At 37.5% G+C, this 20,354-nt stretch overlaps 2 gene segments (V, D, J or C); both read right to left on the reverse strand.

Moving 5' to 3' along the window:
- Window positions 1–3,624: 3,624 nt before the first annotated feature.
- Window positions 3,625–19,152, reverse strand: LOC122814895 (the record flags this gene model as incomplete). The annotated part of the segment is given in 2 exon segments: window positions 3,625–3,933; window positions 18,822–19,152. Coding segments are annotated over 2 exon segments (640 nt in total), but the record flags the coding sequence as incomplete, so codon positions are not given.
- A 103-nt stretch (window positions 19,153–19,255) lies between these two features.
- Window positions 19,256–20,354, reverse strand: part of LOC122814896 — a 145,183-nt gene continuing 144,084 nt past the window's right edge. The window contains 1 exon segment of the C gene segment in view: window positions 19,256–19,260. Within this exon segment, the coding sequence occupies window positions 19,256–19,260 (5 nt within the window).

The raw sequence follows: 20,354 nt of genomic DNA on the forward strand, positions 1-20,354 counted from the left end.
TAGCACTGGCAGGGAATGATGGAGGTACCTATCTGTAGGTGTGAGGTGGGTGTACACTTGGTACTTCTTGTAGTTTATACCTGGCATAGGCTAGGGACACATAGGGGAACAGGCAGGGGCTATTGCTTTAGTCGCCATAGAGGTGGGACAATAGACCAGTGTTTTCTTACTGAACCTCTGACCCTGAAAATAGCGGGTGCATGAGAGGAAGGAAAGGTTAGGGTATAATGTATAAACTGTTCTCTAGAAGAAGTATAATATTATACCAAGGTCCTCATCTTCCTCACCAGTCCCAGACATGGACAGAAGTAGCTTAGGTGAGGCTCAGGCAGGTCCACTAGACACAGTGAAAAAGGAGATGGCCAACAATGGTGTGATACATGCAGCAAGAAGAAGACATCTCTCATAATGGCAGCTATTTCAGTCCTTTTTAGGAAATGTTAGCAAATGTGCAGAATGTTGTGCATTGTGTTATTGTGCTTTAATCAGTCTGGTCATATGGTGAAGACCTGGATAAACAAAGTATGACAATGCTCAGGGTAGACATTTTAACAGAGAAAGAAGCATAGAATAAATAATGTAGTCCAACGTAGATATCCTGTGTGTATATACCAAGAGGGCCACCTTTGATTAAAATAGTTAAGAAGCTTATCTACAAGTCAGGGGTACTACACTTGGGCTGAGATGCTTAAATCTTGTCCTCTCCCACCACCAGCAGTCTGTACATGCAAAATTCCAAGCTGGGGTACAGGCCTTTGTTCTACACAATTATCCACCCACCAGCAGTCTGTACATGCAAAATCCCAAGCTGGGGTACATGCCTTTGTTCTACACAATTATCCACCCACCAGCAGTCTGTACATGCAAAATCCCAAGCTGGGGTACATGCCTTTGTTCTACACAATTATCCACCCACCAGCAGTCTGTACATGCAAAATCCCAAGCTGGGGTACATGCCTTTGTTCTACACAATTATCCACCCACCAGCAGTCTGTACATACAAAATCCCAAGCTGGGGTACAGGCCTTTGTTCTACACAATTATCTATCCACCAGCAGTCTGTACATGCAAAATCCCAAGCTGGGGTACAGGCCTTTGTTCTACACAATTATCCACCCACCAGCAGACTGTACATACAAAATCCCAAGCTGGGGTACAGGCCTTTTTTCTACACAATTATCTACCCACCAGAAGTCTGTACATGCAAAAGCCCAAGCTGGGATACAAGCCTTTGTTCTACACAATTATCCACCCAGCTTCTTTGTAAATGTTTGGCAGTATCCACTAATCTACCACATGAAGCATGGTGTATCTCTCATGCCAAATACTAAAGGTTTGGGGCAGAGAATGCCGGCTACTGGCACATGGGATGTGTGTGTGTGGGTTGGCATATTTAATATGATTTTTGACTTCCTCAGCAAAGTTCATACACCAAACAAAGGCTTGGCAGCTGTTTAGCATTTTTGATTAACCAGCTCCTTGTCAGTGAAGGAAAAAATGTGGAGTCCTCATGTCCCAACTGTAATGAACAACCTCTGTATAAACATTAAAAGGTCTCCATAACAACACAGATAACTCCTATATAAAGACATATGTATACTATACCAGGGCATAGTGCATTATCATAAGTTCTCCTCTTAGCTATGGGAACACGTATTAACTGTATTTTATGGAGAGGTATTAATAATCATTAAATGATAATTCATACTCCAAAGTGTCAAGAGTATAACATTCCTCAACTTTTTACTATGAAGATGTTAAGTATTGCATTGGACAGAACAATGATTTGTTTAAATACATGCTAAACCAAACAGATTTTTATGCATTGTAGAGGTATTATACCCCTTATTCCAGCTTCTGCTTTTTGTTCAAAAGAACTCTGAACAGTGTATTTGTATCATGAGATAATGTTATCAGTCATCACGTCAGGCAGAACTGCAGACAGGTGATGAGTAAGCTATTATTATTAGTAGTAGTAGTAATTATTATTATAGTCTAGATGTATGTTAAGTTTATTCATGAGTTATTATTATTATTATTATTATTATTATAGTCTAGATGTATATTCAGTTTATTCATGACATAAGTTATTATTATTATTATTACTATTATTATTATTATTATTATTATTATTATTATTATTATTATTATTTTATTATTATTATTACTATTATTATTATTATTATAGTCTAGATGTATATTCAGTTTATTCATGACATAAGTTATTATTATTATTATTATTTTATTATTATTATTATTATTATTATTATTATTATTATTATAGTCTAGATGTATATTCAGTTTATTCATGACATAAGTTATTATTACTATTATTATTATTATTATTATAGTCTAGATGTATATTCAGTTTATTCATGACATAAGTTATTATTACTATTATTATTATTATTACTATTATTATTATTATTATTATTATTATTATTATTATTATTATTATTATTATTATTATTATTATTATTATTATTATTATTATTATTATTATTATTATTATTATTATTATTATTATTATTATTATTATTATTATTATTATTATTATTATTATTATTATTATTATTATTATTATTATTATTATTATTATTATTACTATTATTATTATTATTATTATTATTATTTTTTTTTAAAGATTAACTTTTGCTGTAGTACACACAATTCCTTTAAGTGGGAGTCCAGAGGCACAGTGTTGCTAACAGGCAGCTCTGCATTTTATTATACTATGGGTGCAAAAGTGTTGTATTTTGTTGTTGTTTATTTGGAAAACTCAGAAGTGAAACTTACAGCAAAAACATACTTATTACTAATAAAATAATAAATACAGTAGTGCTACAATTAATCGTGTCAATTATTAATACATTAATAAATACAGTGGTGCTAAAACTGAGTTCTGCTAATATCTCAGATAGTGTAACTGCACAATATGTGCACATGTAACGGCATGGCAGCCTTTCTAGGGTACTAATTTGTTGTTGTCATGGTAGCTGATTATGGATTGTAATACTGCGACAGTAATGCAGACATATGAACATGCAATGTAGCTGATGTCCCAAAACAACTGATAGTTACTTTTCTTCCTGACCGTGTAAACAAAAGGGTACGTGTATAATGCATTTTCTGATTCATTTATATTAATATTTTGATGTAGTTTAACATTTATATAACTTTTTTGTTCTACTTAGTAATCAAACAAGAAGTACATGATGTTTCTATGCCTTAGGAAAACAGATTGTGTTTTTGAAAATTGGGTCATACTTGGTTAATTAACTGAAATAAATAAATACAAATCACAAACCTGTGCTAGGTTTCTAGTACACTGTGCGCAAACGGGATGAATGGGTGATATTAGTTTCTGGAGCCGACAGTAAAAATGCTATTGCTCTGTGCCTTGCTCTACTCAGTGTTTATATTTCAAGGACACCAGCTGTTTACATTTGCAGACATTTTGCATTATATCTCAAAATATACATGCATTACATTGTACAACTCAAAGAATGTAAGGTCATGCCTGTCTGACCAGAAACAATACCAGTGCTATGCACAGAACAGTATGTTTATTGCACTCATCATTTCAGAATGTATTACAATAAAATGTTCCAGTTTCTCTCTCACCTGTGCATTTATTAACAGTCTTTTCTTTTGAAGAGTTTGTTGAAGCGTGCCAGGCTCGACATGTATAGTTATACCATCTGTTCCACTTCTCAGCTGGGACTGTCACAGTGCTTGTCATCTCAAACTGGTTACCATGTCCAGTCATGTATTTGTCGTTAGATGACATAAGCATCCCATCTGAAAACCATTTAACTTCAATTTCTTTTGGGCTGAAGTTGGAAATCTGGCATATTAAACTCACTGTTGTGTTTCCTTTTTCACATGAATTTACTTGGACTTGGAGAGCTGGTGATGTTGGGAGTATCCAGGCTTTAAAAGAGTAAAAATGCCAAACATTTTTATATGGAAAACATTCAGTACTGGATACATTGAATATTTTTCATGTTACAACCATGAGCTCATCCAACTAGACTATTCAGACTTAGCCCCACTGCAGTTACGAGGATATTTACCCTTGAAGTCCTGTTTAGAGAAATATTTTGTCTTGTGTTTCAGGAGTTTTCTGCAATGCCAAAACAAGTATAAACACTCTTGAGAAGGCATGCAGGTACAGAACTTTAATGGTAGAAACAATTGCCTCCTTTAACAAGTAGTAGACAGAGATAATCATGGTAATACGGATGTACTGGAAGATGTGAACTGAGCAAATGCATTTTTATTTTTTTTTTTACATGCAGCTAATGTAAATAGAAAGCCACACATCACATGAGCAGTAACAATACTGAGTAAGTAATTAATCATACATTTCGGACAAATAACTAAAAATGTTTGGTAGAGGTAATGCATGCTTCCTTCTTGCTATTTGAGGGGAAAAACAAAGCAGCAACTATTTGTTTTCATGCTGTTTCCCACAAAAGAGGAATAATACATACAATGTTTCCCATGGAACAGAGGAATAATACATACAATGTTTCCTATGGAACAAAGGAATAATAAATAAAATGTTTCCCGTGGAACGGAGAATTAATGCACTATTTTCATAATAAGAATAATGAAATAAAAGTAAAATCAGTCTGCGATTTAAAAGCGATTCATGGACACAGCTGCACTGAGAATTATAATAATTTGTTCTGAACTTTTTGGTATGAAAGAAATTGTCAGTAATGTATGATGCTATTGTAACTTTCCATGTTGTGTCTAAAGTATAGGTGTTGAGGGAAAGTTACATTAAAAGTAAATTGTATAGAAGAATGTGTAACTTGCATCTAGCAGATTAGAAAATTCAATTGTTGTAGGTCTTCTGGGTTAGGTAATGATGTCTCAGTCTTTTCTAAAAGAACATCTAAAAGCCAGAAGTCAAAAAAATAAACCGAGGACTAAAAATTTTCTTACAGTAATTAACATCACTGCTGCTGCTGTATTTAACATCACAGTATTCTGTCATGTAATACGTTCCATGAGACAGCAGTAGAATTTCCATATTCAGCTCCAACATGCAACAATCCATGAAAATTCAACTATAAACAGAGGATTTTGATTACCCTAAAAGTGACTGTCTAAACAACTCATTTTTAAGTAAATATTTATGATATTAGTTGATTACTGGAATCAGAACATACTGGAACAAATAGTGCTTGGCAATATCTTAGATATCATATCATAATGACAAATCTAAGATGTTTCAAGTTCCTACCCTCTGTTGTACCTTCTGCAATCAATACAGAACTTGAAATCATCATATTTAACTACAGAATAAAGCTAATTTATAAATAAATCATCCTTCTTAAATTTAATCAAAGGAAAATACAATGTAACAAATGACATACTTGTTCAAACTGCCTGGGATTCTGCCCTTAATAAACCAATATATTTGATTAGGATACTGTCAATGTGTTTTAAGGGTTTCACATCATAATCTCAAAATGATGAAATCTCAAATTCCAGCATTTCAAGACCAAAAAGCCGAAACCCAATAAAACCGAATATCCACAAACCCGAAACCATAAACCGAAACACAAAGCATACACACCACACACAAACCACAACACCCACAACACAAAACAAATACACACAAAAAAACAAAACACCACACACCAAAATAACTACACTACACAAAAGCAGGGGGGCAAGCCCCCTGCACCCCGCATACACACCACACACAAACCACAACACTCACAACACAAAACAAATACACACAAAAAAACAAAACACCACACACCAAAATACCTACACTACACAAAAGCAGGGGGGCAAGCCCCCTGCACCCCACACCCCCCTACTTATATATACTAACTCCGAGATCACACAAACAGTAACAGACAAAACACTCACACCCAGACATTCCACAGTCCTTTGCACACACAAACACACACACATACACACACACAAACACCAACACATCCAACAATTACAGACTCATACATTAACCTACCTACCCTAACCCACACATACAACTTAAAAACAATCTAACATACACTCAAACTCCCACCCAAAACCCTTAAAAAACAGTCACTTACCTTACACCCCACACAAATCCATACACCACATAAACTACATCCAACATAATCACCGCACGTCACATAACATAAAGCCATAACCATGAATTTGTGATATTTGAATTTGCGATTATGCACTTTCCATATTTTCAAATTCGGCTTTATATTCTCGAAATGCTGGAATTCGAGATTTCAGCATTTCGAGATTATGAAGTCAAACCCTTTTAAGATATTATTAACCCGCTGAAATCATGAACATACAAACACACACCCATATACACTGAAGATATAACTACAATGGTAAATAATAAAGAGTTTTAGTGGGCTCAGAAATTTAATAAGATACACAACAGAATAAAATGCATACTACTGAGCTTTGAAAAATGACCCTCCTTATTAAGCCAAGCTAGATTAAATATAGTTCAGAAGCTATTGTCTAAATAACCACAAACAGAAAGGGGAAAATTATGAATTTAACAATGAAGCGACCATGAAGTGAAAGGATATAGTGAATATGCTTACTGGAAAAAATTATGCAAACTTCACAATAAGTGAAAAAAATAAGTCAGAGTACTAGATAAAACAGAAGGGAGGTGAGGGGGCATCTTGTATATTACTATACAGATGATAACTGCTTTCACAAGCTAAATTTAGAAATTCAGATTGATGTAATCAAATAACATACCTGATAGTTTCCCACACAAGTATTTTCCAACACACAATCAAGAAAAAAACATTAAATCCTCATTAAATCTCCTTAAGCAAATTCCCTGACCAATATTGGCACCAACACACAAAGGGGGTGAATCACATCATTACCCTGAATGATATTTTATGTAAAATTGTGAGAATTCTTGCTTGCATCTTATTCAAAATAACACTAGTGGTGGTCCTCCTTCTATTAGATACGGAACAATATGACATCAACAATGTATGATCAAACTTCCTGAACTGTCTGACACTCTTCAAAAAGATAAAGGTAGCACTTGATGATATATGCAATATATACTGTGTGTCTTAGCATTGTTTTCTTAGCATTGTTATTTCTTTGGTAACTTCGACAATAAGGGTATAACTGATCATTTGAAAGTATTTAATGTCAGTACATAAGTAATTCTTCAAGTGAAATAATAGTTAAAGAGTCTGATACAGTTTGTCATTGTGGAAGGTTATCTGCCTTTCCCAACATGAGATACCAGACTTGTCCTGTAGGGTGCTTTACTGGGGAACTCTCATTTTGGACTATTTTTCTCAAACACAGAAAAGGGAAAAGGGAAAAGTATAACCAACTGTACTGGCTAGCATAATTACATCAATAAACAAATACCAATGTTCTCCAAGATAGTCTGCACAAGTACACATGACCTTGCCATTAACATCAGTAAATAGCATTGTGATACCTGACAACAAACATAAATTATGATACAAAATAAATGGTAAAGTTATTTAAAAAATCATAAAAATGCCATCATTAAATTCTTAATGACAATAGTAAAAAGCAATTTAAACTTTGACTACTGTGTATTAACAAACTACAGAAAAGCATATTCTGTATCCAGTCTAATTCTAAACACATGTCCAGTCACTTCTGGGAGGTAACTGTACTTCAATGAAGTATCTGATTATTGAATAAAATGTTGTGTTTTGTAACATCCAAACAAGCCACCTGAAATAATTTGGAAAGGGGCAATGATTCAAAATGGCAGAATCAGAGGACTGGAAATGTAAACAAAGGGGCAATGATTCAAAATGGCAGAATCAGAGGACTGGAAATGTAAACAAAGGGGCAATGATTCAAAATGGCAGAATCAGAGGACTGGAAATGTAAACAAAGGGGCAATGATTCAAAATGGCAGAATCAGAGGACTGGAAATGTAAACAAAGGGGCAATGATTCAAAATGGCAGAATCAGAGGACTGGAAAATGTAAACAAAGGGGCAATGATTCAAAATGGCAGAATCAGAGGACTGGAAATGTAAACAAAGGGGCAATGATTCAAAATGGCAGAATCAGAGGACTGGAAAATGTAAACAAAGGGGCAATGATTCAAAATGGGAGAATCAGAGGACTGGAAATGTAAACAAAGGGGCAATGATTCAAAATGGCAGAATCAGAGGACTGGGAAATGTAAACAAAGGGGCAATGATTCAAAATGGCAGAATCAGAGGACTGGAAAATGTAAACAAAGGGGCAATGATTCAAAATGGCAGAATCAGAGGATTGGAAATGTAATCTATTCAGAAAGGCTTCCAGAACTGTAATTATGTTATTTTTATTATGAATTTATAAAGGGCTGACCTTTGTCTGGACTGTAATGCAGTCCTGATCTGGTTCAATTTAATAGCATATGTTTAGAATTTATTTTATTATTTTATTTTACATTTGTTGACCGGGCTAGTCTAGCTGGATATATGTCCATTTTCAGTAGAGGCCCGGGGAGAAAAGCTCCACACAATTCAAATAAAGTTCACATCTACAGAAGTACATATTTAGAATGCAAATACATTTTCTTGAACAGAGAAGGCTGCAAATTTACAAGTACATAACAAAGGTTACACATATTTGAATAGACCAGTGTAGTTAGTAAGAAGTTACATATAACTGTTACTAAAGAGGACTAGTTATGAGAGGAGAGCAATAGAGTCGGTGTAGGTAAGAAAGGAAGATAAGGAACATGAAACGGAGACGCAGTTCGGGAATAAATCAAGAAGTAATATGAGTCACTTTAAAGAATCCCGTACTAGCTAGGAATGTGATGGAGAGGAAGCATAGTAGTATTTAATATGAACTAGATTTAGAGAATAGAGGTATATTAGTTAGAAAGATGAAGTAGATTCAGAGATGAGAAGGTTGATTGATTCAGATAAAAATGGATAAGTTGGTCAGTCAGGTTTAGAACAGGGGCACATCCAGTGTGTTTTCAGGAAGAGCTTAAGCTTATTTTTAAACAGAGTAGTAGAGGGAAGTGTGGTAAGTTCAGAGGGAAGTAGGTTCCAGGTTTTTCCAATGGAAATCAAAAACAGAGAGTCTCCAGCTCTATTGTTTGATTTGTTGATGTATACAAGAGATTTTTGTGATGATCTTAGGGACTTAAGGTTCTCATAGGGGTGGATAATATTAGATAGGATGGGTATTTTGTCAGGTTGATACAGTATTTTGTGGACGATGGTCAGTTGATTATATTTCAGATGCTGTTGAAATTCAAGCCACCCAAGATGCTTTAGATTAATACAGTGATGAGTTCTGTAAGGATTACCTGTGGCAAATCTGGCTATGCTATTATAGGAGTTTTCTAGTTTTTTAAGGTTATTTTTTGACAGATTGGTAAATATGGGTGAGGCATAAAGAAGGGTGGAGATAAGGTGTGTGTGGGCAATGGTTATTCTAGTTGCAGGAGTGAGGAAGAATTTGATCCTGTAAAGAGAGCCTATTTTTTATTGGTAGTTTTCAGAATGTTGTTGATATGGGCATCAAAGTTTAGGTTATTATCTATGGTGATACCTAGCAGTTTGGTAGTTTGATCTTGGGATATGAGTGTACCGTCATGGGATGATACAGAGAAGTCTATTGGTGGAGATTTACTGGTAGGTGTGAAAAAGAGAAGTTTAGTTTTTTTAGGGTTTAATAAGAGGCAGCGTTTTGTAAACCATAGTTCTACAGACTTAAATGTGTCTTGAGATAGGGAGTGAAGTTCAGATACAGATTAAGCAGTGCATATAAGTGTAGAGTCATCTGCGTATTGGATGCATGTAGCTTGGGGAATTACTTGGTGAAGGTCATTGATGAATATAGAGAACAGGAGAGGGCCCAGTATGGAGCCTTGAGGAACTCCAATATTAACAGGTAGCTGAGTAGAGAGAGTGTTGTTCCAGAGTACAGCTTGATGTCTGTTATTTAAGTAGGAATGGAACCATTTTATAGCTAGTGTGTCAAGAGATAGAGATTTGAGAATGTGTATGAGTATAGTGTGATTTACCATGTCAAAAGCTTTGGATAGGTCTATGAAAAGTGCAGAGGAGAGCATGTTAAGATTTCGGTTGTTATTGATAGTGTCAATAAAGGAAAGGAGGGCAGTAGTTGTGCTATGGGAAGGTCGGAAGCCATGTTGGGTGTTGCAAAACAGGTTATTATGGAGAAGATGGTCTAGCAATTGCCTATGGATACATCTTTCCATGATCTTAGATAGAGGAGAAAGTAGGGCTATAGGATGATAATTAGAGAGTTCAGTGGAGTCTTCTCCTTTGTGAAGGGGAATAATATGAGAGACTTTCCAGAGTTTAGGGATATATCCTTCAGTGATGGTTCTATTAATGAGGATGGAGATGGGGTAAGCAATTGATTTGGCTGCTCTCTGTAGGTATTCTGATGGTAGTTGGTCAGCAGAAGGAGTACATGGTTTCAGTTTTTGGATAAGGGTGAGAATAAATACAGTGGGAACAGGTTGGAAGAGAAAAGGTGGAGGTGGGTTAGCGTCAGAATTGGATGTTATGTCTTGAGGAGAGAGTTGACAAGCAAGAGCTTGAATTGCTTTGATAAAGAAGGTGTTTAAGGTGTTTGCAGTTTGTTTAGGATTGTCTTTGTCAGTGCCTTGTGGGTTAGGTGTGATAGATTGACTTGGATGTAATAACTGATTAATACTTGACCAGAATTTTTGGGGTTTATTGTGGTAGGTCTGCTGAAATTGTAAATAGTAGTTTTTTTTATCAAACACTATGGCTTTTTTTGTTTCATTTCTCAGTTGTTTGTAGTTTTGGATGTCAGTATGGTTTTTAGTTAAGCGTGATTTATTCCAGTATTTATTTCTGAGATGGATTTTTTGTTTGGTTTCCCTAGTAAGCCATGGAGCAGATTTTGTTCTTATCCTGATAGAGCGGGTAGGAGCATGACGGTTGAGTATGTTTAGGAAATCAATATTAAAGTAATCAACAGCTTCCTCAAGGGAAAGGTATTTTAATGGGAACCAATTACATGCTTTAAGTTCACTAAGGAATATATCTATGTTGAGTTTTTTCTTGGTTCTAATTTCCCTATATATGGGTTGAAAGGGTGGATTGGTTTTTAGTCTGATGATGTAGGTTAGTGAGTGGTCGCTTATGTTGTCAGGGCAGAATGCACTGCCTGGGGATCTAACACCAGAGGAGGGAATTTAATGCTTAAAATAAACATCACTTATTAAACAAAATGACAGATACACTAAGCAGTGCATTTCAAGATTATAAAATTCTTCTTGGAATTGGAAGTTAGTCATTAACTTGCCTCAAAGATAACCTTAACGTGTATTCAGCAAACAAAAAATGTCAGCATGGGGTTAAGGCAATCAAACTTCCTAACTCCATTAGGTTGTAAGCTTGTTAATTGAACATGTGAACTAATCCACCTATGGGTTTAAAATCTAACACCAAAACCTGAAGAAACTATAATCCGGGGGGGGGGGCAGGGACTAACAATATGGTATATTAATCTACCAAACTGGGAGCCTGGATCATAAATTACAACATGCAGTACTGAGGTCTTTAGAAAGAATAAAATAACTGTTACCTTACTGTTCTTTTAGAAAAGTGCCATATACTACGAAAAGTGAATGCATCATCTCGTAATAAACTTTAAACTTTTGGAGACAATTTTTTAGGCATTTTCTAAGAAATGGAATAGCAGGGAGTAGACGTTCATTCTCACACTGTATAAGCATACTACACCAAGTATATAGCAGAAAGGTTTGTCCAAACTAGATGTTTTACTAAAGAGACTGTCACTAGTGGTAGGGGGTTAGCACAAACCTTGAGAAAGAGCTGATCCATGCATCCATCCCATCCATCCATCTGTCTATCCATCCATCCATCCACAACCCCTTTTATCCCATTTCTGAACATGGGGTTAGGATGTCACTTCGACAGTAACAATCATCTAGAGCCAAGGTTCACACCACCTTCTGGCTAGCCCTGCTGACAGATATTTTTTCTTCATAAGCTAACAAATGGTCTGGAAAGAATCAACAGATGAAATGATTTACTCTGCAGTACTAGTAATGCAGTGGCGTTTGCTTTAGGTCATATACTCCAAATCTCCATACAGAAAATGTCCTCATGTTTTCAAGTTTATAGCTTAAGGCATAAACACTATCCATCTGGAAGGATTGTATGCACTACTTCAATATTCTCATGGTCTCCTGTCAGAATCCAGTTGGCCCATAAGGCTTTGTTTGGTTTCTAAATGAGCTGAAACATTATAATATTTCTATATGAGCTGTAGAATATTGTACTATTATTTTAAGAAGTACTGCAGTAGCATTGTCACCTCACAGCAAGACGTTGTCTCATTTGATTCTCAGCTAGAGCATCTTCTGTGTGGAGGCATACGTGAATGGGCGTGCCTTCGTTGAAGGTTGTGCATCAGGGCTGGTAACTTGGCATGTAAATATCCACTACCAAACATTAGCGAAATGGAGTTCCACTGTGGCGACCCCTAACCGGGATAAGCTGAAAGACACAACAACAACTTTAAGAAATGGGATGTAATTTTACTGGGGAATGCATATCACATGATCTCACTCAGTTCTCTTTGCAGTGATAGTAAAGACTGGTTCAGGATAGTAAAACACCCACAGCATTGTTGTCATTTGTCATCATTCAGTTAAATACCACAAATAATTTATGGTTTCAGAAGTGAATGAATTTGTTTATTTTGGAGTAAATGAGCATTCTGTACTGCAGAAATATACTTCATGCTCAAAATGTTTTATTTTTAACGTCAAGCTACTCCTTCTCTAGTCATACAACCTATGAAAAGCCCTTTGTGTATCTTGTGTTTTGAAGGAAAAATATCTGGATACAACCACCAGGAATTCTTTCACTGAAAGTGAGTTCAGCAGAAAAATAAACATGTTGGATCCAGCAAAGTGATTTATTCCTCACAGAGAGTAGAATAGCTGAAAGACCTGAAAAGGTACTGAATGCCATGCTTCTGCATGCTGAAGGGAAGAATCCTTGAAGATAGCTGTTCATTTACATCTCAAAAAGACAAACAAGAAAAAATGTAAACAATATGGGAATAGTCAGGGTTTTTACATGAAAGCTCAATAGAAACTATAGAACCTCATGCTGCTGAGATAAATAATTTAGCTGAAGAATGTGAATTTTGTGAGTTACTTGATTTTTTTAAGAAACAGAAAAAGCTGCTAATGCAACATTGTCAAAAAGGAGCAAGTTTTTAATAGAAGCAGATGTGGTTTTGTCAAAAGCTGTAAATTTGTGCAGACTGAGTGAAATTTAAATAATTAACTGAAGAAATTGAATTCAGTAAAACAAGCCATGAGTCATATAAAAAATAAAGCCAGTGAAAATGTCAATGGCAATAAGAAAGATAACTATGTAGTAAGTAGGAAGTATGGACCAGCTGAAATTTAAGTTAATTGTACTAAGTGTAGCTATTAGTGTGACATGAAAATATGCCCTGCATTAAGTCAGCTTGGTAGACATTGTGGTAGGAAGAATCATTTCACAAAGAAATATAGACGAAAAAATAAGACTGCTCCAAAGAATTTGCATGCTAATGAGACTAAACATGAAAACATGTTGTAGGCAGCATTAAAACAGAAAGAGATGATACAATGAAGATCAGAGAATAAAAAGGCAGTGCAACAAAATAATCTGTGAAACTGCTAAGGAAGTTCATGATTAATAAGCAAAGTATTGAAGCTAAAATAGACAGAGATGCAGAACCATAACAAATGCACTATTACATGGTTAGAAATGTATCTGTCTTTAACACAAACATCACTAAATTTAAATACAGAGAAGGAATTTAAAAAGTAATCCAACCTGTTCATCTGATTATCTTCATTTCTGGAGATGATATAGAGTACTCTATCTTTGTTTATGTTTCTCTAAATATCTCCATTTCTTCACTTGTTCTTGGCAGCCATGATACTTTGCCTCATGCAGACTATCCAAATGTGTATGCAAGGTAAGACTGGGCTCTTCATTGTTTTATTATATTGCAACTAGTTTATTTTGTGTCAGAAAACTACAGCTACAAACTACCAGGGAAGTCAAATTGCTGTAAAAGATTGCACTGAAATGCTGACATCCAAATGCAGCTTTATCCAGTTCAAATTACAGACACCTGCAGCAATACGATTCTTGAAATGCAATTCACTTTTAAAGCATTGCCTGCTCTATTTATCCTGTGTGTGAACATTCTTTGCATGCAGCTTCCATTTTGTTTTTTTTCTTTTCTCTACCTCTATTTAAACATCACTAAAATACATTTTATCCACAGTCTGTTCTACATCATCAGTTTTGCCTGTCTGCCTGTCTCTCTCTCTCTCTCTCTCTCTCTTGCTCTCTGGCATATTTCATCATGTTTTCCTTGCCTGTTCCTACACATTCCTGTTAATTAGTTGCGTCTCACATTCCATCTGCTGTATCACTTTATTATAGTCCATTTTTATACTTTCCTTCTACTACCCAAGTAATCTAAACTTTTTTTTTCTTTTCCCATAAATTTTTTAATAAACTAAAAAAAATATTCATGCATGACCAGAAAAAAATTATTAAACTTTAAAATTTTAAGAGCAAGATTCAGAAAATCCTTTAACATATTAGCATCGAATCTTACAGCAAAACCTGTATCTGTGGGACAGTGCATAGATTAACTGACCTCAGGTCATTTTTTTTTTTTTTGTTCACAGGTATTGATGGCCCATCTACTTTCCAGCACAAACACTTCAGTGCATCCTGTCTACTGGCCCTACAAACAAGACATTCCATTCCAACCTGTCCCTCTACTGTAGCCTTGGTAACCCTGTACTGTAGCCAAGGTAACCATTTCCTAGTGCATTTCCTGCTAAAGTTCCATTTTGCTGTCATAGGTTCATAGGTAGGTAATAGGCTATCGGCCCAAGGGCCTACATAAGCCTAGCCAGCAAGGTACCATAGCTTACGACACCCAAGAAAGTTATTTTCCTGTGCCACTGTCCAGCAGAGACACAGAAGTGGTCCCTGGGTTGTATTTCCTATTTCCCATTCACTCATCAAGATTTTTCTTGAAGAGTGCTAATGAAGAACTTTGCTTGACATAAACGGGTAGCTTGTTCCAGAGTATAGGAAGTCTATGGGACAGGAATCTATCCCTCCAGTGTGTCCTGTTTATTGTGGTGACAAGATTTAGGTCCCTAGAGCATGTAGCTTGGAGGGATTGGAATTTCTTTAGGTGTAGCATGTCCAACAGCTCTGGGTTTGACATAGCTTTATATGTTAGGCAGAGATCACCTCAGAGTAGGTGATATGCTACGGAGTAAAGCTGGAGTTTTTGAGGCGGTCAGTGTAGGGCATTTGTTTGAGGCCAGTAATCCTCTTTGTGAGGTACTTCTGTGGCCTTTCCAGCTGCTGCAGATGTCTTGTGAGGTACATTCCAAAAGGGGCGTTGTACTCTATAATGGGTCTAATGAGTGACAAGTGGAAGGGAACAATGACCTCTTTTTTCCTGGATGAGAGCCCTTTTATGATGAGGTGTAGCACGGAGAAGGACTTCCCGACTACTGTGGTGATGTGACTATCAAAGGAGAGACTACTGTCCACCTGGGTCCCAAGGTCTCTTATCACACATTTGGTGTTAAGTAGATTGCTGCCTATGTGGTAGTTCATGGGTACAGAGTTTTTACCAAAGGGAATGACAATGCATTTTTTGGCACAGTGCTTAAGGCCATGGCTCTGACCCCAGGCATCTGTCTCAGTGAGGCCCTTCTGTAGGATGTCCACATCATTTGGGGACTTGACTATGGCTCCTAGCTTGCAGACATCTGCGAACTTCGTCAGCCAGAGGCCTTCTGTGTTAGCCTGTACTTCAGAGAAGTAAATACCAAACAGGAGAGGTCCCAGGACAGAAACCTGTGGTACTCCACTTGTCACTGCCTTGAGGTCAGATTTGGAGTCTGCAACTTTTACAGTGTGGGATCTGTCAGTGAGCTAGTTGGCAACCCATCTGGTGATGTAGGGATTTATACCTAGTTTAGTGAGTTTAGCTATAATTCCAGAATGGAGGATGGTTTTGAAAGCCTTGGCAAGATCAAGATAGGCTGTGTGAACCACCTTACCCTCATCCACGGCTTTAGTGACTGCCTCAAAGAAGTCGATCAGGTTCAGAAGGCATGATTGGCCTTTCACAAACCCGAACTGGGTGGTATCCAGTGTTTGGAGGTTACCAATGTCTTTGTTTATGAGTTCCATGATGATACGTTCCATGGCCTTGCAGACCAGGCTCATCAGGCTAATAGGTTGATAGTTCCTGGGATCAGTGGTGGCTCCCCCTTTGTGGACTGGGGTAACTGTTGCTGTGTGACATTCAGTGGGCACAAAGCCTAATGCGAGGCTATTATTGAACATGGTGCTTAAGTGGGGAGCCAGTTCATTCTGAAGTTCATGTAAAATGCAGCCTGGGATGTTGTCCAGTCCCATGGATGCTGTGTTTTTGGCTTTAGAGAGTGCAGCTTTTACCTGCGTAGTTGTGATTACAGGGACTCTGCATTCTTTCTGTATAGATATGGGCCCTTTAGGGGGTGAGAGGGGGCTAAAGTTAGCACTGAACCAATCTGCCAGGATGTTGGCAATATCAGTTGGTTCTGTAATTTCCATGCCTTTGTGCTGTAACTCAGAGCAGATCTGGGTGTTGCCATCTAGATTCTTGACATAGCTATAGAATGCTTTGTGGTTGTCTTTGGATTTAGTGGCAATTTTGTTTTCATAGCTAGCTTTGGAGGATCTTATAAGGGATCTCAGCTTCTTAGTGAGGCTGACCAGGGAGCTCCTCCACTCATGGGATTTTACTCTCTTTTGCAAAAGTTTCTTCCTTCTGTTGTACAGTTTGTTTATGGCAGGGGACCACCAGATTGGCTTTCTTTTTTTGGAGGATAGCATCTTGGTTCTGTTTGGGATAGCATGATCCATGCACTCGTGTAAGTGCTTATAGAGTGAATTTGTGTTGGATTCAGCAGTTGTAACTGTATTGTTCATCTGCATGGGTGTCATGAAGTTCACCACTTCTGCCTTAGGAAGCATGAAGTTGGCTTTGGAGAAATTTTTTAGTGTAGTTTCCTTAATGAGGGTTGGGGGTGGGATGTGGATCAAGGATGATTAGCTTATGGTCAGATCGGACCAACGAGGAGTTAACTTCAGGTGTGGAACACCGGTCACTCATGCTGGTAATGACTAGGTCTAGGATATTGTTGCCCCTGGTGGGGCTGTGGATAAGTTAATCTAGGGCAATGGAGTTTATGAATTGCAGAAAGTGTTGAGCTAAGGAGTTGGTACACGAGTAGTTTTCACAGTTATTGGTGGGGTAGTTGAAGTTGCCCATTATTAGGGTGTTTGGTTGAACCCTAATATTTTCCAGTACATCAAGAAAAGAAGAGTGGGAATCCTGGGGCATGGTGGGGAATCTGTAGCAAGCTACAATTTTGATTGCAGTTTTGCCCAGAGTTAGTTGCACTTGGATAACCTCAGATGCATTATGCTGAGCAAATAGCCTGGAGGTGAGGATATCCTTAATGAATATGGACACACCTCCGCCTTTGGTGTTTCGGTCCAGGTTACATGGCCAAAAAGTGTGGTATGAGTTATAGCCTGGTACTGCAGGGGTGCTCTTTTGAGTCTTGAACCAGGTCTCAGTCACTGCACAGATATCGATGGTCTCCATTTTAAGGAGTGCCTCAAGTGAGTGCATTTTGAGATTTAGACTTTTAGCATTGAGTAGCATTACCTTCAGTTTTTGTTTGCCTGTTCCTGTTATGGTGGTGAATTTGTTATTTGAACCCTGCCTAAAAAAGGCACTATAGGGGCAGCAAGAGCCTTAGCCAATATCCAGAATCCCAGGGGCGACAGGTGCAGGCCATCTGTGGCAAATCATCATGGTCTGTCGACCATGTCGTCCCAGGCAGACAGATACTGAATCCCCTTAGAATGACACCAGAAGCTTAACCAATTTTTGAAGTCAATCATTTTGTCCTTGTACTGCGGTATCATTCTGGGAGATGCAGAATGCTACTCAGGGCTAGGGTCATACCTGCCTGGGCTACAAGATCGGAGAGCTCTTCCATCTCTCTTTTCATGTAATCCAGGGAGGTACATTTCAGGTCATTCACACCAACATAGACAATAACAGAGTCATATTTGTAGTTGTTGTGGAGTGACCTGAGTGCATGGGTTATGTGGCGGATCCTGGCATCTGACAGGCAGCTGACAGTAACCTTCTCCTTGTCTAGCCTGGTGAGTGGGAAATCAGTGTGACTGACTATAGAGTCACCTATGACTAGTGTGTTGGGTATGTAGTTTTGCCTTATCAGCTGTGGTTGAGTGGCACACTTAGTCTGTGGGCTATGTGTCATTTGGGTTATGTTGGGGGATAGAGGTCGCTTGCGTTTCTGCTTTGGAGGTCTCTGTTGCTTAGACAGATTATTATTGAGAGCCTCCGCGAATGTTTTTGTCCTACTTAATATTTCTCTTGCCTTGCTAATCACATCTTAGCTTCCAGAATTTGTCTTCACTGACCTTTGCCTTGCTTGTTGGTATCCTTAGAGCAGTTAAAACATTTGTTAAACATTCTTCTCACAGTTTACATTTTGTTGGATTATATCTAGTTTGTTCCTTCTGTTCAGTTGGACACATTTGAAAACAAACTGCTTCTTTGTTTTATTGTTATAACTACACACCAGTACATGTGTGGATAATGCCATCATCTGATAACTAAATAAACCTAGATGGTGTTTACCTGATTTAGAGATATTCCTTGAAATGTTGTCACATGATGACAGTGAAACCGTACATTCATATAGGTTTCCTTCATTCCATTCATCCATGGAGACATTTATCTTTGCGCTGGTGGCAAATTTCCCATGATGCATTTTTAATGTTGCCTCCTTCCTGCTTGGGATTACTTGTGTGCCATTTGACATCCATGTTATATTAATATCCTCTGGACTAAAGTCAAAGGCACTGCAAGCTAGGCTGATTAGTTTGCCATCCTCATTTTCATCTACTAGGAAGAGGACTTCAGCTTTTGGACACTGTAATGTGAAAGACACTGAAAGAAAAATGGACATGTTGTCAGAGTATGGTTCATGTAAATACGAGCTGAGTGTAAGTATAATGTTTTTATTTTAAATTCATCAACTAAAAGTCTTACCTTATTAATATCCTTTGCTTCTAAACTGTAGATGAAACAAACATCAGCAAATGAAAAGGAGGTGTCTGAAACTCAACTGTCATGCAGGGGCTCACACACCATCCGAATTACTGAACCTTGGCTCAATCTAGTGTTGTCAGCAGGGAGGCTTAATGGGAAGAGCTATGACTCACAGTTTTAGGGTCCAGTACTCAGTCACAACCTAGGATCTATGACTCACAGTTTTAGGGTCCAGTGCTCAGTCACAACCTAAGATCTATGACACAGTTTTAAGGTCCAGTGCTCAGTTACAACCTCTAGCCACTAAGTTTGTGTAGTTTTGACTGGCTACTAGTGAAGATGATTAAGGTAATGCACTGCTTCCTGTATTCCAGGGTTTGATTCCCTTAGCCTCCATTTAGCTAATGTATGATACCAAGTAAATACTTACTCAAATAGGGCTCTGTAGAAATTTAGGTTGGTTCTTCAAAGGCCATTGAACCCCATTCCCAATTATTACTTATGAGCTAATAATATAGAAATGCAGACTGCCATTTGATCTATCTGTGACAGTCAGTCACTTTTATTTTGATCAAGTATTACATGAGTTCATTTTCTGATGCTGATTTGATCACATTCATTGTTTTGGGGAAGCTGAAGCCCATCCTGACAAGTAGTGAGTGTAAGGCAGGGATGCAATAGTGGACCAGTTGCTGGTCCATTTCAGCATGCATATAGCCTCACTCACATACTACACCCATACCTACATGGAATTTAAAATATCCCATGTCCACAAAACAACCTGTGTTTGGGGTACAGGAGGAAATTGGAGCATTTGGATAAAATCAACGCAGCCACCTAGAGAGAGAATGCAATCTCTATACTAAAGGCACCTCAACTGGGGCACAACCCCAAGAAAGAGATGGTAGTATTAAATATTGCACCACTGTGTTATACCCTGGTAATAAATGTGATATCTATTAATGCACAAGGTGTTTAGGGAACAAAAATGTGCATACATACACACACACACACACACACACACACACACACACACACACACACACACACACACACACACACACACACACACACACACACACACTAAGAGATTGCCTTGCACAGCAGATATGAACTTGA

This window comes from Protopterus annectens, chromosome 11.part0 (genome assembly GCF_019279795.1).
Source record: "Protopterus annectens isolate FY-2018-M chromosome 11.part0, PAN1.0, whole genome shotgun sequence".
In the NCBI taxonomy this organism is placed as follows: Eukaryota; Metazoa; Chordata; order Ceratodontiformes; family Protopteridae; genus Protopterus; species Protopterus annectens.